Here is a 24,135-nt window from a genome sequence, read left to right as displayed (position 1 = left end):
ACCCAAAATGGGACCACATTAGTGAGAGAAGTGATGGAGGTATGGAATACAATAATAATGAGTAAATATTAGAAGGTGTGCGATGGTATTGCGGACTACCTAAATAGGTAGAGAAAGAGAAGTTAGTAAGCAGTAAGTTGAATAAAAGTCAGTCTAAGGGATCAAATAGGTATGATGAGAGGAAAAGAATGATAGATAATGATACATATGCTTAGTTTACACTTTTGAGATAGTGAAAAGGTAGTTAGAGGTTCGTTATGAATGTCAGGCAAACATTGTTAATGTGATCAACAGAATCACTTTGTAGTGAAGCAATAACGACAGGACAACAGTAGGGGTAGAAAAAAAAAGAGACAAGTTTGGGTGGTTATAAATCACTAGAAAGTTCAAGGATCAAATTAATGACCATAGATAAGGGTGGAATTAGTGTTGGAAGAATTTATTAGTGAGAGAAATCTTTCAGGAATCAACAAAAGTTAAGGGCACAATAAAAACGATGATAGATATGAATCATAGGTCGAGTATAAGTAAAGTTAATAAATTATAAAATATTATGTCAAGAAGGAAAATGGTACGGTAAAGGGTTCATACAGATGATACCTTATAGGTAGAGCATAATTGTGCTAGGAGATGATGAAATTTGGAGAGAAAGACCAAGAAACTTAGGTGAAACGTTATAATACGACAATCGGGTGTAGTTGAATATAAGAGGATATTTTCTTTCTTTTCAAGTTTAGCTTGTGCTTTTGGTTCTAGAAGGTTATATAAGGAACAGAAACTGAGTCAAGGAGACCTAGTTATTGAGAGTTTAGTAGGCACAAATTCATACATAATTTCCTGATATGAGAATGACAGTAAGTGCATACCTAGTATTAAGTATGAAAGGACGAACAGAGTAATGATAGGAGTTAAATTGAGTTAGCTACTAAGGCTTGCAACTGTTTTAAACTATGAGTGGAGGAAATCTGTTTATTGTTGAGATTCAATAGATGAAATTGTTGCTGATGGGTAATTTGAGGTTGAAGTTTAGAAAGCTATGGGCAGTATATATGATTATAGTAAGGAGAATGAACACGTGAAGTATCTTGTTTGGAATTAAGGCATGACACATATTTCCTACAGCCGTGTTAGTTCAGATGGAACTTATAGTTTATGGGGGCTCATATTCATCCAGGATAAGCAATTTCCTACTAAGGCTGATAGGGAATGATAATGTTCTGATAGTTAAGTTGGAAAAAAAGGGGATACAAGAAAAAAAAAATTTCTATGGGTAATTATAAGTGTTACATAAGGTGAAGAATGTGCTGGTAGGAGTAAATCATAGGGTTAGAATTCTTGAAGTAATGAAACTAGTATTCAAGATAAGACTAAGAAATAAAAAGAAAGTTAAAGTTGATGATGGGATAAACATCTTTAAAGGAAAAGGTGTAAGGATGAGATAGGACTAAAATTAAGGAATAAGTACAGCAGGTTGAAATGATACCAACAATACCAAAAATAGGAAAAGGGAAGTGGATAAGATGCAAAGGACAGGAAGAGAGCTCGATAGAGTCAGTTATAATGATGAGGATAAGGAGTGTCTAACCACTGCCCCTGTGTTAACACTACCTATGAGCGGTGAAGGATACACCGTGTACTGTGACGCCTCCAGAGTTGGCCTAGGGTGTGTTTTGATGCGGAATGGAAAAGTAGTGGCTTATGCTTCAAGGCAGCTGAAGAGGCATGAGCAGAACTATCCCACCCATGATTTGGAAATGGCGGCTGTAGTCTTCGCACTAAAAATCTGGAGACACTACCTGTATGGTGAAGTGTGCGAGATATACACCGACCATAAGAGTTTGAAGTACATCTTCCAACAGAGGGATTTAAACTTGAGACAGAGGAGATGGATGAAGCTTCTGGAAGACTATGATTGCCCCATCCAGTACCACCCTGGGAAGGCCAATGTAGTAGCAGATGCTTTAAGCAGAAAATCTTCTGGCAGTTTGGCGCACATTTCAGCAGAGAAGAGACCGTTGATTCAGGAAGTACATGAGTTGATGGATCAAGGTTTAATCCTAGATCTTTCAGATGAGGGGGTCTTGTTGGCTCGTTTTTCAGTGAGGCCAGACTTGCGAGATAGAGTTAGAGTTTCCCAACACAGAGACCAATAATTAATGAAGATCATAGAAAGAGTACAGCAAGGTGAAGGTGGTGAGTTTGGATTTGCCAATGATGGTACCCTAGTGCAAGGTTCTAGGATATGTGTGCCAGATGTAGACAATCTCAGAGATGAAATCATGCGAGAGGCTCACTATACACTGTACAATGTCCACCCAAGTTCCACCAAGATATACCATGATGTGAAAGATAGCTATTGGTGGAATGGCATGAAGAGAGACATAGCAGACTTTGTGTCCAAGTGCTTGACTTGTCAGAAGGTGAAGTTTGAACACGAGAGACCGTCAGGAAAGTTGCAAGAGCTCCCTATCCCAGAATGGAAGTGGGAAATGATTTCTATGGATTTTGTGACTGGGCTGCCTCGTACCACGCGAGGATATGATTCCATATGGGTAATTGTAGACCGCTTGACCAAATCAGCTCATTTCTTGCCTGCAAAGACTACATACTCTGTGGCACAGTATGCCCGGCTCTACATTCGAGAAATAGTCAGATTGCATGGAGTTCCAGCTTCCATAATATCTGACAGAGGGCCCCAGTTCACTTCTCGGTTTTGGAGAAAGTTGCAGGAGGCACTTGGCACACAGTTGAACTTCAGTACGGCTTTCCACCCTCAGACAGACGGACAGTCCGAAAGGACGATCCAAACACTGGAAGACATGCTTCGCATGAGTGTCTTGGATTTTGGAGGTCAGTGGGATGAGCAGCTAGCTCTGGTGGAGTTTGCCTACAACAACAGTTATCACTCTAGCATAGGGTTGGCACCCTATGAGGCATTATATGGAAGAAAGTGTAGGTCTCCTCTGTGTTGGACAGAAATGGGGGAAGCGAAGGTTCATGATGTAGACCTGGTGCAGTACACTTCAGAGATGGTTCCCTTAATCGAGGAACGGACTTTAGGCAGAATAGTTATGCAGACCCCAGACGGAGGGATGTGGAGTTTGCAGTGGGCGACTATGTATTCCTGAAGGTTTCTCCAATGAAGGGAGTCATGAGATTTGGAAAAAGGGCAAGTTGGCACCTCAGTATATTGGACCTTTTGAGGTTACGGATAGAGTTGGAGCAGTTGCCTACCGGTTGGAGCTACCACCCAACCTTTCTCATGTTCATCCCGTGTTTCACATCTCCATGCTAAGAAAATACATTCCAGATCCTTCTCATGTACTATAACCAGATGTAATAGAGTTAAAAGAGAACTTGACATTTGAGGAGCAACCTGTAGCCATAGTGGACTACCAAGTGAGACAATTAAGATCAAAACAGATCCCTATGGTGAAGGTTTTGTGGAGGAGTCAGTCAGTGGAAGAGTGCACCTGGGAGTTAGAACGGGACATGCGTAGCAAGTACCCTTATCTGTTCAATGTATAATCATGTGATTTATTCTGCCTTGTGTAAAATTTGAGGACGAATTTTCTGTAAGGGGGGAAGAATGTAACACCCCTGATTTTTTTATATATTATTATTGGGCTTCGTGTAGGTATCCTCAATTCGCGGAAATTCGACAGTTGTCCGGATCTATGAATTTCCGGCATTGCACTACGGAAAAGTCTCGAATTGGATCGAGGTTTTGGCTACCCCACCATTGTCGAGCATCCCGAGCGCGTTCAAGTCGGAATCGGCAGGTAAACCCGAACCTTGCTTTTTCGTAATTTTCTAGTGCTTAAATATCAAAAAAAAACCAAAAAATATTCGTGGTAGCTTAGAAAATTACGATTCATTTTGCAATAGCTTAGTAATATTTCTAAGGATAGCGGGGACGAGTTTTATAATTTATAGAGCTTATTTGAGCAGTTTTTGCAAAAAATGATCAATTATAAGGACTAAATTGAAATTTTACATATTGTGATGAATGATTGATTTGATGGGCCCAGGAGGGGCTGTGTGATGTGATTGAGTTGTATATATATGGATTGTGGATATAGAAGTGTGTTTTGAGACGTTTGCAGGTTGGGTAGGTCCTAGGTATAGGGGAGACTCTGCCGGATTTTCGCACGACTTAGGGCGTATTGGGTCTTTTCTTGATTTGTATTGAGTCATTTGTATTAAATAATTGTAATATAATTGTCGTGAGTCGATGCCTTCTTCCTCCGCCCAGCCGCCACAGTGATTGCCGTCAAGTCTGTGAGTAAAATATTAATTTTAATTGTAATTTCGATATTATTATATGTTCAGCATGCCCATGCATCACTTATATGCATATATTTATGTAGTTAAACTCTAGGCACGATTTATGATGCATTGATAAATGTTAAAGTGCCATGATGTTGTTGTGGTAATTTGGAGCAGTGTGCGTGCGTTGGCGTGCGTGTGATGTGGTGTGGACTATGGATAGGACGGGGTAGTCACGGCTTGAGTAATTCGCTGGGACCCGATCCTTCGAGGGTAGTCACGGCTTGAGTAATTCGCTGGGACCCTCGATTTGGTTATTAAGTGGAAGTCCGAGCTTGAGTAATTCGCTGGCACCAGGTTGGATTAAAGAGAGCTGTATAGGGGATCAGCTCCTATATGTTATTATTGATGCTACAGGGTGTGTGAGTGCTCCAAATTACCTTTTTGATGTTATGATGTGAAAATGTTGTTGATGTTGCATTTCACTCTCTGAGTGCATTAGTTTTAGATAGTTATAGAGATTATAGTTAAAATTGATATTTTACTCTCTGAGTCGAACGCTCACTCCTGTTCAAAAATTTTTACAGGCCACAGGAGGATATTTTATTCTGGGTTAACCTGCTTTTCTACTTCGCAGGTTGTTTATCAATATTTGTGTAATTTTATTTACTCCTAGAATTTCCGCATGTGTTAGAAGTATTTATTGATTATGGTCTGTAATATTATTATCATGTTGGACCTGTAAACGTATAATGATATGCATGTTTGATGGATTGGATGAGGGAGCTGAGCTCTCATTTATTATTATGAGGATATGAGTATGTGGAGGGTGAGCTGAGCTCCCCAATTGAGTATTTATTGTGTTTACAGGTCGGGTGAGTCGAAAACTCCCCGTTGGAAAGTCCATTTTATGGCCGGACTCTGTCCGTTTGTTTTCTTGATACTGGGCCCAAATGGGCCTTAGAGTTGGGTTAATGAACAGTTAGGCTTACTACGGGCCTCGGGGGCTTTAGGCTGGCCCAGGTCCTAGTGCTGGTCCGGCCCATAGGTTGGGTCATGACACTCTACATTTTAAAAAGTAAACAATTAGTTTTTGACATTTTAATAATTGTATAAATTAGTCATTGTCGCTAAAATCTTAATTATGTTACTCTTAATTCTAATAAAAATGATTAAAATATCTTTAACTCTATTTTCAGTATAGAAACAATTTAATCACTAAGGTTTTATTAACAATTTAATTCCATATTTAATTAGAATTTGAATATCATTAAAATAAAGTAGTATTTATACTGCAGGCTCTTCTGGGTGCTGAAATATATTCCAATTCTACATTCATCCATTTTTTGCTAATCCAGATTGAATGCAACATGCTATAGATAATTAGAGATTTTGCGAATTAACCCTCTGTAGGCTGTTTCAACTTAATCTGTGCTTTGTGGTCATATGTTTATGAAAATTATCAAGAAACATCACATAATGATGGAAAGATACTAACAATAAGAATAGAAGGCTTTGAAGAATAAGAAATTACAAGTCACTGCGCACAATCGATTACAAAGCAAACTGCACAGATCCAATCATTGTCTTTGATAGACATATGACCTTTATTTAATGCTGCATATTATGCTCCTTAATTCTTTTAATATTTGTTTGGCTATGATTGGGACTCCAACTCAGACCTCATAGTTGTGGAAATGAGTCAAATATCATAAAATTAAAGCTTATCGGATATCATGCTCCTTAAATTAGAGACACTGCCAATAGCCTCTCTTGTAGCACTGGTTTCATAAGGCAAGAGCCTGGCCTTCAAAATAGAAACAGCCTAGTACTGGAACACAAAATATAGCAACAATAACAACAATACTTTAGAAGGGGATAAATCCAATAATAGAAACTCCTAGTCAGAGAAATGAGAAATTCAACAAGTTCATACGATACATAACCTTTTATTTGCTATTCTCTGTGTCGCAGTAGTGTCTACACCCTGCACACAGCTTTAATGGTCAGTTACTAGGACCTGCAATTCCGTGAACCAAATATTTACTGATTGTGAATCAAGTCTGAAATATGAAAACTAAAAACTTGACTAATATATATACATCTCATCCTGTTTTCTGATGTTAATTAGCATAATAAAGATGATACATACCTTGTCTTTGTAGCGACCTTGCATGACTCTGTTTATGTCTGTTCCCTCAAGCATTATATCAACACCATCAACTTTGATCATCTTCAACTTTGGCATGCTCGAGTCTTCATCAGAAGCCACAACAGCAACAAACATCTGCATTTTGGGACAGCGAACCACCTCCACTTTTTCCAAGGATGGCCATTTGAAAGTCAAGGTATAATCCGTGCAAAAGCCTGTAAGGTTGGGAAGGTCGACTAGTGAAAGCATTCTTAGTTGAGAAAACACCAAATTCTCAATGGTTTCTTCTCCTTCTTGCTGTTTTGCAAGAAAAGCTTCCAATTGATAACAATTATCCAGATGCAGTTCTTTCAGTTTCCCAAGTCTTTGAGCAGCAGAAGCAGGAAGGATGACTTTTAGTTCGTTGCATCGATTAATCTGTAGAACCTCTAGATTGCACAGGTCAAGTAGGTCAGTAGAGCACTTATATATGCGCTTTAATCTCATCAAACAATCCAACTTAAGTTCTCTTAAACATGGAGGTGCATCTTCTTTCTTCCCAAATATATACTCTAGAGCATTGCAGTAACCCACATGGAGCACTTCAAGTTCCTTCAATTGTAGTTGCGGATTAAGCGAAGCAAAAACATTCGACAATTTTGAGCACTGATAAAACCTCAACAGTTTGAGCTTCGTCATGGACAGGGAAATTTCATAAGGTAGCTCACCTTTGCATAATGCTTCTAGGGCTTTCAAATTTGAAACCGACAATGTTTCCAGGCACACCAAACAAGTTCCCTGCTGCTGCTGTGTTGTGGGTGGAATCTCCCATTCTTCAGCATCGATTAAGTACTCGAGCTCGGAGCAAGAGCTGATATTCAGAGATCTCAAGACAGCTAAACTATCTCTATCTGAGATTAGTTGGGGAAAGATATTCCTTAACCCTTCCATTGAAGATAGAGAGAGGTAATTTGTTCTCGGTAGTAATGGCTTGATGCAACCTAACCTAGTAATTGCCAACATTTTTTGATCTTCGACTAGACCACAAAGATTCAAGTAATTTTGTTTAGCTATAAAATCTCCACCGTCTCCTATGGATATTTTGAAAACCTCCAAATCAGGAAAACAGAAGCCTTCAGGTATGTTTTCAAAATTCACTATCATCATTGTAAAGGCAGTCAAGCGAGCGAGGGGTTTCAACTCAGTTATATTAAAACTCATAAAGGGCTTTACAGAAAATAATCTTCTAGGAGACATCATCCACATGTACAACTCTTGCACTCGGGATAATCTGGATATGACATTGGAAGGTAATATAGAATCCATGTGAGAATGATGGGAACACTCTTCCAAATCCAGCAACTTTAGGCTAGTCAACTTACTTATTGCATTTGCAGGCTCTGTAAATATACTTCCTTTGAAGCTAAGAATTTCTAGCGACTTTAGTCCTCCAAGTGCAGTGGTATCACCCACTCTATAATTTTGGAGAATCAGTGTCCGAAGATTTGTGAGATGACTGAGTGTTGGTTCCAAGTTCCCATAAAAAGGATAGACGAAAAATGGATAATGACTATAGCTGCCACTATGATCAAAAAGTTCAAGGGTTTTCATCCCTTTGAGGACTCCTTCTGGCATAGCCAATTGCGAATTGCGGTTTTCTCTTAACAACAATGTTTGTAGGTTTGGGAAATCCCAGGAAGCAGGATATTCTGGAATTTGATTTTGCATAATTGATAAGGCAGTGTAACGTTTTAAATTTTCAATATTTGGCCACTCCTCGAACTTTTCACCGCCAACTTTCACAAAATACATATCAGATGTTATTGATTTGGCCACATCACGAACAACATCATGCATCTTGACGCAGTCTTCCTCGTTGCTTGTTAAAAATAAACATGATTCTTTGAGATTGTTGACAATAAAACGAGCTCTATTTCTTGCTTCCTGTATTCTCACATCTTCAAATATTCCCAGACCAATCCCATATCTTACCAAATCCTCCATAGGAATGTCATAATCCTCAGGAAATAAACAACAAAACAGGAAAATAAACTTGGTTTCCTTATTCTTCAGGTAATCATAGCTTAATTTAAGGCACTTATACACATCATCATCCATGCCTTCAATATTCACAGGCTGAGCTTTCTTAAGTTCTAGAGCTGCCTCTTTCCATTCTTCCAAGTCTCTGCCTCTCATTGCCCTCCCAACCGTTACAATTGCTAAGGGCAAGCCTCCACATTCTTTGCAAATATCCTTTGCCACTGAATTCATTGTGGGAGACGACTCAATCACATCACCGGCATTCCTCTTAAGCAAGAACCAGGATTCTTGTTCTGCTAGAACATCAAGCTGGATGATCTTTGTAGATTCAATTCTTGAGGCCATGACATTGCACACTTGTCTACGCCGTGTCGTGATCATAATTTTACAGCCTATATGACCATTGCCAAATGGAATGCCTATGATTGCAAGATCAAGTCTGACCCAAATATCATCCAAGATAACGAGGGTTTTATTCTCGTTCTTCAGTCTAGTATGCAACAAACTTGCTCTTCCTTCTTCGCTAATTGTTTGCTTGAAATCCAAACCCAACATTTCTGCTATCTGCTCCTGAATTCTTTTCACTGAAATAGTCTGTGACACTACAGCCATCACAACAGCATCGAAAAGCTTTTCTTGTTCAACCTTTTTGGCAATATCTTTCACAATAGTTGTTTTGCCAATCCCTCCCATTCCATGTATACCAATAAAATTGGTTCCTTCATCCTTCAATGCCTCCATGATCTTCTCCATAGCATTTCTTGTGCTTTCAAAAATCACAAAATCTTGAGATGGCATAGAAAGAACCCCTGGAGGAGAAGCATGGTTGGCAACTCGATCAAACTCACCATCTTTTTTAAGCTTCTCAATTGCCATTGCTTTCTTTGCAGCTTTCCTTCCCAGCCGATAACGAGAAATGAAATCAAGAAACCTCACTTCCTCTACAGCTTGTAGAAATTTTGTAGCCTCCGACAAGGCCCCATCAGCTGTTGATGTCCAGTTCTGAACCTCATTTCTAATAACCTCCCCATTTCTTTTTGTTGTATTAGTGGATGCTTCTACATCTTTTCGCGTTGCCTCTAGTATTTGAACTTGCTTTTTGAGAGTCTCAACGTTCCTGTGGTAGTGAATACAATAGCCAAATCGACGCTTAATTGCCTTAACAAGGTACCCTCCAATTTCTCCAAAGATGGAACCCAGAACTTCCATGGCTAGGTTGATAATATCTGTGCGATGGAGAACAATGCACAACTCTGTTCTGCATTTCAAGTTGCATACGAAATTATAAAATTTTGTTCATCATAAAGTTTTTAATTAATTATATTAAATGCAATTTAAATTTATATTAAAATAAATTTGTATTAAAATTTTATATAATCATATACTTACCAAGAAAAAATAAAATTTTCATTTCATAAATAATTATTAATTATTTTTCTCTAAATATTTTATAATATTTATTTCATTATATTACATCCATATTTCAATTCTATTAATTTAATATCTTTTTTTAGTGTCGTTGACGTAAGAGATGAGGAAATTTTGAGCTCATATTGAAGAACGAGCTCATAAATATTCATTTGTATGCGTATCATATCTATTATAAGACTTGTAAAAATAAATTCAGTCTAGATATGCTTGTGAACCATAATTTTTTTTTTATATAAATAATAACTTATATTTTTAATAACAATTAATATAATTTATAATAACACCAATAACATTTTATGCTTGCAAGTGGGAGCCCATAATGTTAAACTTGTATATGATACTTTTAATTAAATTTTTATTACTGTATTAATTCAAAATTTCATAATTTCAAAAAAATTTTCAATATTATTAATTTAATATAAAATTTTCATTAAAAAATTATTAGCATTTGCAAATAGGATGATTAATTGTGTCGTTTCTCTTAATTAAAATTTATTAATACTTTGCAAATATTTTAAATTATTCCTCAATCTAATAATTTATTTCTTCACTTGTTAATAATGCTATGAAAACTGATAAACTTCAAAATAATAAAAATTTTAATATAATTTGTAATAATTTAATAAATTAAAAGCAAAGAGGGTGACTTACCAAGTCAAATTGATGGAAAAATAGAAGGATCCCGTTTACTAATTTGCTTCTTCAGAGAACTTCCACTTCTAGATCCAGGAAGTCACTGTATTTTTTCATTTTCTTTTCATTTTGGAGTCCCATCTCTCTCTCTCTATAAAAGCTGAAGAAGAATAAGAAGAGAAGAGGCATCTCTCTTTCTCTCTCTCTCTCTATATATATATAAAAGCTGAAGAAGAAGAAGAGAAGAGGCATCTCTCTTTCTCTCTAAGCTCAGAAGAGGGGAAGAAAAGGCATAGTATTCTTGCAAAGGAGCAACTATGGATGCCTCAGCTACCCATTTTCAATATTGGAATTTCTTTTGTTATTATATACTGAAAAATATAGATTTACTTTTTTAGTTTTAAAATTTAAAATTATGAAATCAATTAAGAGTCAATTCAATTTAAAATAAATTTGTTTAAATTAATTTTATAAAAATAAACTATAGTTTAAAACTTAAAATAAAAGATATTTTTAATATGAAGTGACCTCACAAAATCAAATGCTCTAGTTGAGGGTAGGAAGATTGTTGCAAGCGAAACTGACCCATCAAAGCAACAACATCACCACCAGATTCAAGAGCATTTAAGACCATTTGCTTCACCCAAGTCAATTGAAAAGCACTATATTCCTACCATTTTGAAATTTGAGGTTAGATTTTTTATTGGGTTTGCTACATACTCCATGACGGTGTGAAATGTGACAAGAGTCCAAGATATTGCTATTGATGTTGCTTACTGCACTTGAATATCCCCATCGTCAACGTTCTTCTAGATGATGAATTGACTGGCCATATCAATGACTTTGAGCTAGCAAAATTCCTTTCAAAGGGCATTCGCAATCCTTCTGTTAATCAATCAAGTCCTATTGGCTTAAGAGGAACCATTAGTTATGCCCATCCGGGTAAATATATTTTTGTTCTTCCAAGTTACTTTTATGGGGAAGATGCTAACTAATTCTTAAGAAAATGGATTAAAATTACTTCACTTTCAAAAACTAGCTCGTTTAAGGGGGATGAGTGTCTAAGGTCTTATAAGTGTCACATTACCTCTATTCCAAATGAATGTGGGACATTAGCACACTCTCTCATGCTCAGAATCGAACATCTAGAGTGTGAAACACTTAGAGGCTCAATATTAGTTGGAGAGGCTTTATACGATCTTAATAAAATGAACTAAACTTAACTCATCCCAAAAGCTAGCTCAAGATTTAAACATTCACAAGTTTGCTAAGTTAGCTTTACCAGATAGAGTAGCTGAGATTGTAGATCAAATTCTTCTTCAAGAAAGAAGTGAACCAGATCCAAAGAGCATAAGAACTAGGGGTGTTTGATTCTGGTTCTAGCCCAGTTCTAGCTAAGAACCAGAACTAGAATCAAACCTTTAGTTTTTTGACTTTAGGAACCAAACTTTAGTTTTGATTCTGATTTGGTTCTAAGTAATTTCTATACGATTTTGGTTTTATTTTGAATTCAATTTTGATTCTAATTAATTTCATTTCAAATCTCGCTTGCTACGTTATTGCATTCTTTTTAAAATAGAAAATATAATCTTAAATTTCTAATATGAAAACAATAATGAAAATAATAATACTGACATTAAAATAATAATATTAATTTTAAAAAAATATAATAAAAATATTATATTATCTTGTACATATTTCTTAATTATATAGCCTTCATCTAAAAGATATACATATAATTAAGTATTAAAAAGTATAATATATGACTAACATGTGATTTAGTCATATAATTAAAGATTATAAGATGATTAATGTATTTAAGACTAAAATTATTTTAAAAAATTTAAAAAATAAAAGATAATACTAATTACATGCACTTGTAATTAAAGATAACTTTTATATATATATATATATATATATATATATATATATATATATATAATCTTAATTATATATAAGTATAAATGTTTATTGAAATTATAAAATATATCTTTAAAAATTAAAAAAAATATATGTATAAAATGAATTCTTTAATTTGGTACCTAATTCAATTCTTGATAAAAAAATAAAATAAAAACTGAATCAAAATAATAAATATAAATTTAATTTAATACAAATTTTCAGCTCGATTCAGAAACTTAAGAAAATGCACGGCTCTAATAAGAGCTAATAGAATTATGGAAGGCACAATACGTAAATGCGACAGCGGGATGTTAAAAATGTTGATATGAGAAAAAAAAAGTTTAAGTACATCATTTGATTATTGAAAAAGTTTAATTTTGTTTATTTTTAATTTTTTATTCAATTTAATTTAGAAATTTCAATTTAAATTTAATTTAATAAAAAAAAATGAGCTTTTAATTTTTAAGCTTAAATTAAGAAATTAAGAAATTTAGTCCCAAAATTAAAATATTAAACTTCATAATTTTTTTTATTTAAATCAAGAAATTAAAAAATTCAACACATAAATTTTAATTTTTGAACTAAATTGAGTTTAAATTAAAATTTCTAAGTTAATTTGGATAAAAAGTTGAAAATTGACAAAATTAAATTCTTCAGATAAGTAAAAGAGCCAAATTAAATATTTTGCCCAAAAAAAAAGGTCCAACAGTAAATATATTTCTCTAGGGGTGAGCATTATTTGATTCAAATCGAATAAATCGAACCAAACTGCCTTAATTTAGTAATTCAGTTTGATTTTTAATATAATTTGGTTGGGTTCGATTTTATATTATAAAAATTTCAGTTATTTTAGCTCGGTTCAGTTTTGAAGAGAAAAAAATCAGTTGAATCGAACCGAACCGAATAGTTTTATTAATTTTTGGATTGATTTATTTTTAAGGGGAATTAATGAATTATATGTAATTATATATATATATATAAATTATTTAATTTCATTAATTAATGGTTATTAAGTTCAAAATAAGGTCAAAATTAGATCAAATAATTTAAAAATCAAGTCTAAATTAAAAAATAAAGAAAAATCAAAACCAATAAGTTTAAACTGAACTTAACCGAAATAGAGAGGTTTAATTCGATTCAATTTTTCATCTATTTTGATTCGATTCGATTTCTAAAAAATATAATTCGATTTTCATGATTTGATTCGGTTCAATTTGAACCGAATGCTCACCTCTCTCGACTTCTAGGGATTTTGCTGCTTCTTCTAGTTGATGCTGGTTTCAACCATCTTCGTAGGCCTCTGTGTTTTTCATATTCATCAGCAATCAAAAAGTCGAGGAACTCGCAGATATAATCCCTGGTACAGCGGTAACAGTGTTCCAGTGTTCAAAGACTAAGCCATGTGGATCCCAAAAGGCAGCCATAGCAAGCAACAATCGTGGCTTGCTCTACATCCCAATTTTGATTTCAAACATACATATGATGATGCATTCTTGAACGGCCTAGAGATATTCAAGTTGAACAATCAGGCGGTAGTCTAGCCATCCGTGACCATGAATTACAGGCGAGTCCTCCACTACCAAAAATCCTTCCACATTTGATAAGGAAGACTAATGAGAAAGGATTATCGGTAGTAACAATTTCTGTTTTTGGTGATATACTAGTGCTATCTCTAGTTATTTGTTTCTTTATTGTTAAACAGAGAAGAATGAAGGACTCTGGAAAGAGTGAGGCCAAATCCTTGTGGCTCCCTTTCTCCCACACCGTGAGGCTTCGCTGAGACCTTCTAACACTTGACGGCAATTCTCCATCTTCAAGATCGAAGTGGCCACAACCAAATTCGATGATGAATTTGTTATTGTATCTAAGGGGATTTGGAAAGGTTTATAAGGGGTTTATTTATTGTGGTGCCACTCCAGTTGCAGTTAAGTGGTTAGATTCATCATCAGGGCAAGGGACTTGCAAGTTGAGGGGCTTATTTATACTGCAGGCTGTATTGGGTGCTGACATATATTCCAATTCTACATTCATCCATATTTTGCTAGTTCAGTTTGAATGCAACGTGCTATGGACAATTAGAGATTTTGCAAATTAACCCTCTGTAGACTGGTTCTAAAAATTGTGTGCCTTGTGGTAATGTATTTATGAAAATTATCTAGAAACATCACATAATGATAGAAAAGATGCTGACGATAAGAACAGCAGGCTTTGAAGAACAAGAAATTACAAGAAGTCACTTCACACAACTGATTGTAAAGAGCAAACTGCACATATCCAATCATTATCTTTGATAGATATATGACCTTTATTTAATGCTAAATAGTAAATACCACGCTCCTTAAATTTTTTCTGCTGATTTGGCTTTGGTTGGGACTCGAAACTGGAGACTTTATAGCCTTGAAGATGACTCAAGTACCATTGAGCTTCCTTAAATTAGAAACACTGCAAAGAGCCTCTTTTGCAGCAGTGGTGTCATGAGGCGAGAGCTTGTCCTTCAAAATAGAAACAACAATAACAACAATACTTTAGAAGGGGATAAATCCAATAATAGAAACTCGTAGTCAGATAAATGAGAACCCCAACAAGTTTATGCAATACCTCTCCATTTTATTTTTTATTCCCTGCAAACAGCTATTATGCTCAGTTACTAGGACCTGCAATTCCCTGAATCAAATATTCACTGATTGTGATTTAAGTCTGAAATAAGAAATCTAAAAACTTGACTTATTTTCTGATGTTTAGCATAATAAAGATAAAGATGATCCATACCTTGTCTTTGTAGCGACCTTGCATGACTCTGTTTATGTCTGTTCCATCAAGCATTATATCAACACCATCAACTTCGATCATCTTCAACTTTGGCGTGCTCGAGTCTCCATCAGAAGCCACAACAGCAGCAAACATCTGCATTTTGGGACAGCGAACCACCTCCACTTTTTCCAAGGATGGCCATTTGAAAGTCAAGGTATAATCCGTGCAAAAACCTGTAAGGTTGGGAAGGTTGACTAGTGAAAGCACTCTTAGTTGAGAGAACACCAAATTCTCACAGGTATCTTCTCCTTCTTGCCGTTTTGCGAGAACAGCTTCCAATTGATCACAATTATGCAGATGCAGTTCTTTCAGTTTCCCAAGCCTTTGAGCAGCAGATGCAGGAAGGATGACTTTTAGTTTGTTGCATTCTTTAATCTCTAGAAACTCTAGATTGCACAGGTCAAGTAGCTCTGTAGAGCCCTTGTATATGTGCTTTAGTCCGATCAAACAATCCAACTTAAGTTCTCTTAAACATGGAGGTGCATCTTCTTTCTTCTCAAATATGTATTCTAAAGCATCGCAATAATCCACTTGAAGCACTTCAAGTTCCTTCAATTGTAGTTGCGGATTAAGCGAAGCAAAGACATTCGACAACTTTGGGCACTGATTAAAACTTAACAGTTTGAGCTTCGTCAAGGACAGGGAAATTTCATAAGGTAGCTCACCTTTGCATAATGCTTCTAGGGCTTTCAAATTTGAAACCGAGAATGTTTCCAGGCACACCAAACAAGTTCACTGCTGCTGCTGTGTTGTGGGTGGAATCTCCCATTCTTCTGCATCGATTAAGTACTCGAGCTCGGAGCAAAAGCTGATATTCAGAGATCTCAAGACAGCTAAACTATCTCTATCTGAGAATAGAGAGGGAAAGATATTCTTTAATCCTTCGAATTCAGATAGATAGAGATAATTTGTTCTCCTCAGTAATGGCTTGATGCAACGTAACCTGTTAACCGCCATTGTTGGATCTTTGATTGGACCACGAAGACTCAGATAATTTATTTTAGTTGAAAATTTAGATGAAAATTTTCCATCTCCTATGGATATTTTGAAAACCTCCAAATCAGGGAAAGAGAAGCCTTCAGGTATGTATTCAAAATTCTTTATAAAAATCATGAAGGCAGTTAAGCCGGGCAGGGATTTCAACTCAGTTATGTTAAACCTTTCAAAGGCACCAAAACTTCGACCCAATCTTCTTGGTCTAGACAACATGTACAACTCTTGCACTTGGGATAAACTGGATATGACATTGGGAGGGAATATATAATCCACGGCATCATCATGGCAACAATCTTCCAAATCCAGCAACTTTAGACTAGTCAACTTACTTATTGCACTTGCAGGCTCTATAAAAAAACCTACTTTTGAAGCTAAGAATTTGTAGCAACTTTAGTTCTCCAAGTGCACTGATATCACCCACTCCATAATATTGGAGAATCAGTGTCCGGAGATTTGTGAGATGAACAAATGTTGAGTTCTCACGTATAGAATGTTTAAGACCAAATGTTGAGTTATGACTTATGAACAAATGTTGAGTTCCGGGAAGAAAGGCATCTGAGCGACGTTTAAGATGAAGAACTTTAAGGGTTTTCATTCCCTTGAGGACTCCTTCTGGCATAGCCAATTGCGATCTTTCGTCACTTAACAACAATATTTGTAGGTTTGGACAATCCCAAGAAGCAGGATATTCGGGAATTTGATTTTCCATAATTGAGATGGCACTGTAACGTTTTAAATTTTCAATTTTTGGCCACTCAAATTTTTCACCACCAGCTTTCACAAAATACACATCAGAGGTCATTGATTTGGCCACATCACGAACAACATCATGCATCTTGATGCAACCTTTCTTGTCACTTGTTAAAAGCAGCAGGTTGTTTCAGACAAAGAAGTGGAGAAAAAACTTGTTTCATTCCTTTAATACATATGCATATATAGCATTACAAAAGGTGCATCAGCCATCACATGTTTAATTACTGTTTACATCAGCTTTTCTACCTAAAAAACAGAGAGCCATACTTGGCCATACTTAGCCATACTTTCAAAACCAAAAAATTAGGCAAAGTACATTGATTAAAATGATACAATTTCTGCATAATGTGACAGCAAAAATGTCATAACTATCATCACTCCTCCTTGGCATTTTTGCTGGAAACACCAAGGCTGCTCCTCAATGTTTCAAATCTTGCTTTGGACAGGCCCTTTGTCAAAACATCTGCAATTTGAGCTCCTGAACCACAATGAACTAGCTTGACTTCTTCATCTTTTTCTGCTTCTCTGATGAAGTGGTATTTAATCTTAATATGCTTGGTTTTCCCATGAAAGACAGGATTCTTAGCCATTGCTACAGCTGATTGATTATCACAAAAAATGATAGTAGCCTCTTCTTGATCATGCTTCAAATCCTTCATAATTTTTCTGAACCAAATTGCTTGATTCACAGCAGCAGCAGCAGAAATATATTCTGCTTCAGCAGTGGATTGAGCCACAACATCTTGTTTCTTTGAGCTCCAGCTGATGACTCCTGAGCCAATAGAGAACACAAAACCTGAAGTGCTTTTCATGTCATCAATTGAGCCACCCCAATCACTATCTGCATAGCCAACTAGCTTTGCCTCCATGCCACTTTTGAACCAGATTCCAAGATCAATGGTTCCTTTCACATACCTGAGAACCCTTTTTGCAGCTTTGAAGTGATTTTGGCTTGGTTCATGCATGAATCTTGATAATAAGCTTGTTGCATACATGATATCAGGTCTGGATGCAGTGAGATACAATAAACAGCCAATCACACTTCTGTAAATTCCAGAATCTATCTTCTCAGAACCATCTTCTTTGCTCAATTTTTCATTTTGAGCTATAGGAGTATCAATGCTGTTGCAATTTTCCATCCCAAACTTCTTCATAATTTCCCTTGCATATTTTTCTTGACATATAAATGTTCCTTGGTTTGTTTGATGAACTTCCAAACCAAGAAAAAAAGTCATTTTCCCAAGATCAGTCATCTCAAACTCAGATTGCATCTCCTTCTTGAAGTGATTTATAAGATCAATATTACTACCAGTGATTAGAAGATCATCAACATACAATGACACTAGTAGTGTTTCACCATTTTCAATCTTCACATACAATGTGGCATCACTTGAGCTTCTTTTAAACCCCAATTGCAACAGATGATTGTCTATTCTGCTATACCAAGCTCTAGGGGCCTGTTTTAATCCATATAAAGCTTTCTTGAGTAAGAAAACTTTATCTTCTTTTCCCTTTACTGCGAAACCAGGAGGCTGTTCCACAAATATCTCCTCTTGCAAATAACCATTCAAAAATGCTGATTTAACATCTAGCTGATAAATTCTCCAATTTTTCTGAGCTGCTAAGGCAATGAGAAGCCTTATTGTATCATACCTTGCAACTGGTGCAAAGGTATCTATGTAGTCAATACCAAATTGCTGTGAATATCCTTTCACAACTAACCTGGCCTTGTGTTTGTTTATAGAACCATCGGGGTTTAGTTTCGTCCTATAAACCCACTTCACTCCAATTACTTTTTTATTCAGTGGCCTATCAACCAATTTCCAAGTTTCATTCTTGTGAGTCATCCTTAGCTCCTCCTGCATTGCATTCATCCAACTTGATAATTTCATTGTTGCTTCAAGATTTGTTGGCTCAAGGAATCCCACATTACATCTCTTATAAATATCCTCTAAGGATCTAGTGCCCCTCACTGCAAATTCTGAATCTGTGTCACTATCAGACTTAGCTTCTTGTTGTGCTTCTGTTATTTCTTGTTCTTGAGGAATGTCCTTTTGAATTGAATTGTTATTCAAAGGCTCTACTTGTAATTTCTCCCAATCCCAATATGCTTCCTCATCAATTTTTAAATCTCTACTAATCATCACCTTTTGTGTTTGAGGATTGAACACTCTGTAACCTTTTTCATTACTGCTATAACCCAAAAAGATTCCAACTTGAGACTTGTAATCCAACTTATCCCTTTTTACTGCTGGAATGTGAGCATAGCATATGCTTCTAAAGACTTTTAAATGCTCAACAGATGGTTTTACCCCAAACCAAGCTTCAAAAGGAGTCTTATCTCTCAATGTTTTTGTTGGAAGTCTGTTCAGAAGGTAAACTGATGTTTTTACTGCTTCTGCCCAAAATTTCTTTAGCAGCTTCTTCTCAAACAAAAGGCAGCTAGACATCTCCATAATAGTTCTATTTTTTCTCTCACTCACTCCATTTTGCTGTGGAGTGTAACTGACTGTAAATTGATGTTGAATTCCTGCATCTTCACACAACTTTGTAAACCCTCTATTGCAGTATTCAGTCCCATTATCTGTTCTAAGAGCTTTAATCTTGAAATTGCTTTGATTTTCAACCATAGCCTTGAATTTCTGAAAGATATTCAAAACTTCTAATTTCTATTGCAGAAAATACACCCAGCAAAACCTTGAAAAATCATCAATGAAAAGCACAAAGTACTGCCTCCCATTGAGTGAAGGAGAACTCATGGGACCACAAACATCACTGTGAATAAGCTGTAACTTTTCAATAGCTCTCCATGATTGATTTATAGGAAAAGGCATTCTTGTTTGCTTACCAAACTGACATACACCACAAACTCCAACTTGATCTTGCATAAAAGGTAAATCATGAACTAAACATTTATTATGCATGTGTTTGAGTGACTGGAAATTTGACCAAATCTCCTATGCCAAAGTGAGGATTCATTAACAACACCAGAAAATGCATGAGCATCTAACTTATTCCACTTCAAGGAAAAACTTCTATCTTTCATTTTTACTGACATTAATTCAGTTCCAGCAGAATCCATTATAGTGCAAGTCATATCTTTAAACAACAATGAATAATGCTTTTCAAGTATTTGACCCACACTTAATAGATTTTGATCTAAACCAGGTACGTACAAAACCTCAGAGATGAGTTTTGATACCTGTTAAAGTTCCCACTGCAATTTTACCTCTCCCTCTGACTTCTAGAAATTCTCCACTTCCAATTTTAACTCTGGAACTAAATGATCTGTCAAGCTTCTTGAATAAATCAACTTTTGAGGTCATATGATGTGTGCATCCACTGTCAATAAGCCAAGAATCACTGCTGGTAGTAGCTCCATAACATGTTGCAACGAACAATTTTCCCTCTTCCTGCTCTTGGTTCTCTGTAACTTGTGCTTGTTGTTCCTCTTAAGTTGCTTTTAATTTGCAAACTCTCTCAACATGTCCAAATTTTTTACAAGATCTGCACTGAATGCCAGGTTTATACCAGCAAAACTTTTCTAGATGATTAGTTTTTTTATAATTTGAACATGGAGGGTATTTATTTTTTCTTCCCCTTGCTTTGCTGTTGTCATCCTCCCTTTTGTTTCTTCTATCAGTTGTCTTTTTGCCTCCTGAGTTGAACTGATCTCTACCTTTGTTCTTCATGACAAATGCATTCTCAGTTTGATCTTCTAGTCTCAAAGATCTTCTCTGTTCAGTAGATTGCAAGGCATTAACTAACTCTGCAAGTGATATTTGAGAAAGATCCTTTGAATATTCAAGATAGGAGATTTTTGCTTCAAACCTTTCAGAAAGACTAACAAGAATTTTTTCTACCACCCTTTTATTTGGCAAATCCTCTCCAAGAAGTTTGATTTGGTTGACAACTTTTATAACTTTATCAGAATATTCTTTGACATTTTCTGTCTCCTTCATCTTCAAGGCTTCGAATGCCCTTCTCAAATTCAAAACCTGCATCAGTCTTGTATTCTCACTCCCTTGAAACTCTTCTCTAAGTCTATCCCAGGCTTCTTTTCCAGTTTCACATGCCATAATGCGTGTGAATATTGACTCAGACACAGCTGAGTGTATGTAGGAGAGAGCTTTAAACTTCTTAGCTGATTCTTCAGCATAATGCTTGAGTTGAGTAACTGTTGGGTTTGCTCTTAAAGGTGGAGGATCAGCTCCCATTTCTACTGCCTCCCATAAATCCAACCCCTTTAACAAAGCCTTCATTCTCACAGCCCATATTTGATAATTTTCACCATTAAAGATTGGAGGTGAAAGAGTTCCAGCATTGCTTGAAGCCATTTAACACAGCAGATTTTTTTTTTTTTTTTTGGTGAGGTTTCCTTGCTTATTTTCTCTCAGAACTCACAGTCCCTCAAAGATCATGGAAGGCTCTGATACCATTTGCAGGTTGTTTTAGACAAAGAAGTGGAGAAAAAACTTGTTTCATTCCTTTAATGCATATGCATATATAGCATTACAAAAGGTGCATCAGCCATCACATGTTTAATTACTGTTTACATCAGCTTTTCTACCTAAAAAATAAAGAGCCATACTTGGCCATACTTAGCCATTCTTTCAAAACCAAAAAATTAGGCAAAGTACATTGATTAAAATGATACAATTTCTGCATAATGTGACAGCAAAAATGTCATAACTATCATCAAAAGCAAACATGATTCTTTGAGATTGTTGACGATAGAACGAGCTCTATTTCTTGCTTCCTGTATTCTCACATCTTCAAATGTTCCCAGACCAATCCCATATCTTACCAAATCCTCCATAGGAATGTCATAATCCTCAGGAAATAAACAGCAAAACTGGAACATAAACTTGTCTTCCTTATTCCTCAAGTAATCATAGCTTAATTTAAGGCACTTGTACACATCATCATTCACGCCTTCAATATTCACTGGCTCAGCTTTCTTAAGTTCTAGAGCTGCCTCTTTCCATTCTTCCAAGTCTTTGCCTCTCAGTGCCCTCCCAACTGTTACAATTGCTAAGGGCAAGCCTCCACATTCTTTGCGAATCTCCTTTGCCATTGAATTCATTAAGGGAGACTCAATCACATCACCGGCATTCCTCTTAAGCAAGCTCCAGGATTCTTGTTCTGATATAACATCAAGCTGGATGATCTTTGTAAACTCAATTCTTGAGGCCATGGCATTGCATACTTGTCTACGTCGTGTTGTGATCATAATTTTACAGCCCATATGATCGTCGCCAAATGGAATGCCTATGTCTGCAAGTTTAAGTTTGGCCCAAATATCATCCAAGATAAGGAGGATTTTATTCCTTTCCTACAGTCTAGTATGCAACAACCTTGCTCTTCCTTCTTTGGTTCTTGTCTGCTTGAAATCTAAACCCAACATTTCTGCTATCTGATCCTGAATCCTTATTACATCAACAGTTTGTGACACTACGGCCATCACAACAGCATCAAAATGCTTATCTTGTTCAACCCTTTTGGCAATTTCTTTCACCAGAGAGGTTTTATCGACCCCTCCCATTCCATGTATCACAATAAAATTTGTTCTGTCATCCTTCAACGCCTCCATGATCTCCCCCATATAATTTTTTGTGCTTTCAAAAATCACAAAATCTTGAGATGGCATGGAAAGCACCCCTGGAGGAGGTGCAGGGTTGGCAACTTGATCAAACTCACCATCTTTTTTAAGCTCCTTAGTTGCTGTTGTTTTCTTTGCAGCTTTCCTTCCCAGCTGATAACGAGAAATCAAATCAAGAAACTTCATTTCCTCAACACCCTGTAGAAATTTTGTAGCCTCCGACAAGGCCCCATCAGCCCTTGATGTCCAGTTCTAAACCTCATTTTTTGTAACCTCACCATTTCTCTTTGCTGCAGTAGTGGATTCCTCTACATCTTTTCGCACTGCCTCTAGTACTTGAACTTGCTCCTTGAAAGTCTCAATGTTGTTGTGGTAGTGAATGAAGTAGCCAAATTGATGCCCAATCGGTCAACAAGGCACTCTCCTATTTTTCCAACTATGGAAAGTAGAACTTCCATGTCTAGGTTGATAATGCCTGTGGACTAGGACAGATCGACATAAGGAATAAAGTATGGTTAACGTCTGTGTGATGCAGAACAATGCACAACACTGTTCTGCATATCAAGTTGCATATGAATGTATAGTCCTATGAAGAATTATTTAAGGGTTTATGTTGATTTGGATAGATATGCAGTTAGAATGGAGAATTGGGATTTGTATTTAAAGTTAAAAACCATAAAAAAAAACCAACAAAATATCAAATTCAAATATCCCATTTATATAAATAATTAATTGAGCAAAAAAGGGAAAACAAAACTTACTTAGAGATGGTTTTTTCATATATTTAAGACACAAATATATGAGTTTTACTTATTTTACATGCGAGTCCTACCATACATATTATGTCTTGAATTTATAATGAATCGAGTTTAGATAAGAATTTTCGAACAAAAGGTATTGACTTACTTTATTTTGACTATTTTTTCTCCATGCAAGCTTAATCATAGATAATGATGGTACAACTATGAAAATCATAAATGTTACAAAATTGAGCTATTGCTATAAGGCCATATGCATACTCTAAAGCAAGAATGGAGTTTGATATTATAGCTCACAAATGCATATGTCAACAGATAGCATTGAATTTCAGACATTAAAAAAAGGCAAAGATACAGAATTTGGAATAAATTAAATTATGAAAATAACTAAAATTGGAAGGTGGGACTTGATGAACGTACTTCTCTTTCTTTGGATAGCTTGAGATCAATGTAGGGTGAATGGAACTTGCAAATGCAGATAGAAAGATGGAATTGAAATCAAAATAGAACATTCATCGTATATATGGAAGAAAGAGTTATTCTTTTCTTGTTCGATTGCTTTGGATCAATATGTGTTTTAAGTTATCTTCCTTTTATGATAGCAATGGCAGAAGATTCTTTGCTTCTTCCCATTTCCTTTCTTACCTTGTGTAGTTGGTTAACTAAGGAAAAAAAAATCTTGCATTTTATGGTAGTAGATCTGCCTCTGATTATAAAACAATAGTTTTTAAAAATCTTGCATTTTATTTTGGATAAAATACACTTTAGTGTCATGTATTTTGGTTTTTTTAGCATTGAGGGCATATACT

The 24,135-nt window shown here is 35.8% G+C and overlaps 3 protein-coding genes and 1 long non-coding RNA gene across 6 annotated transcripts; 1 reads left to right on the top strand and 3 right to left on the bottom strand.

Annotated features, from left to right (window-relative positions):
- Positions 1 to 4,236: 4,236 nt before the first annotated feature.
- Positions 4,237 to 5,076, top strand: LOC131172590 (uncharacterized). The gene is made up of 2 exons (XR_009143113.1): positions 4,237 to 4,281; positions 4,857 to 5,076. It is a non-coding gene; the product is annotated as an uncharacterized LOC131172590 (long non-coding RNA).
- Positions 5,077 to 5,760: 684 nt separating this feature from the next.
- On the bottom strand, positions 5,761 to 10,850 carry LOC110633311 (disease resistance protein At4g27190). 3 transcript variants are annotated; one of them, XR_002490782.2, is made up of 4 exons: positions 10,523 to 10,850; positions 6,422 to 9,698; positions 6,216 to 6,289; positions 5,761 to 6,100 (listed from the first exon to the last, which is right to left on the bottom strand). XR_002490782.2 is itself a non-coding variant. In XM_021781855.2 (4 exons), the coding sequence occupies exons 2-4, from the start codon at positions 9,647 to 9,649 to the stop codon at positions 6,079 to 6,081; spliced, it is 3,291 nt and encodes a 1,096-aa protein (XP_021637547.2). In that variant the 5' UTR covers positions 9,650 to 9,698; positions 10,523 to 10,850; the 3' UTR covers positions 5,761 to 6,078. The 3 variants fall into 3 exon arrangements, 2 of the variants coding, with proteins under 2 accessions (XP_021637547.2, XP_057989708.1); XM_021781855.2 differs by having other exon boundaries at positions 6,216 to 6,256; XM_058133725.1 differs by having other exon boundaries at positions 6,216 to 6,256; positions 6,422 to 9,693.
- Positions 10,851 to 13,918: 3,068 nt separating this feature from the next.
- Positions 13,919 to 17,048, bottom strand: LOC110633308 (uncharacterized). Its single transcript, XM_058134748.1, has 5 exons — positions 16,577 to 17,048; positions 15,954 to 16,506; positions 15,176 to 15,830; positions 14,823 to 14,898; positions 13,919 to 14,217 (listed from the first exon to the last, which is right to left on the bottom strand). The coding sequence occupies exons 1-5, from the start codon at positions 17,046 to 17,048 to the stop codon at positions 13,919 to 13,921; spliced, it is 2,055 nt and encodes a 684-aa protein (XP_057990731.1).
- Positions 17,049 to 21,611: 4,563 nt separating this feature from the next.
- LOC131173093 (disease resistance protein At4g27190-like) lies at positions 21,612 to 22,163 on the bottom strand. The gene has a single exon (XM_058134747.1). The coding sequence runs from the start codon at positions 22,161 to 22,163 to the stop codon at positions 21,612 to 21,614; it is 552 nt and encodes a 183-aa protein (XP_057990730.1).
- Positions 22,164 to 24,135: the final 1,972 nt, after the last annotated feature.

The sequence above is a fragment of the Hevea brasiliensis genome, chromosome 14 (assembly GCF_030052815.1).
Source record: "Hevea brasiliensis isolate MT/VB/25A 57/8 chromosome 14, ASM3005281v1, whole genome shotgun sequence".
Taxonomy (NCBI): domain Eukaryota; kingdom Viridiplantae; phylum Streptophyta; class Magnoliopsida; order Malpighiales; family Euphorbiaceae; genus Hevea; species Hevea brasiliensis.
This window is presented reverse-complemented; position numbering and strand designations above follow the sequence as displayed.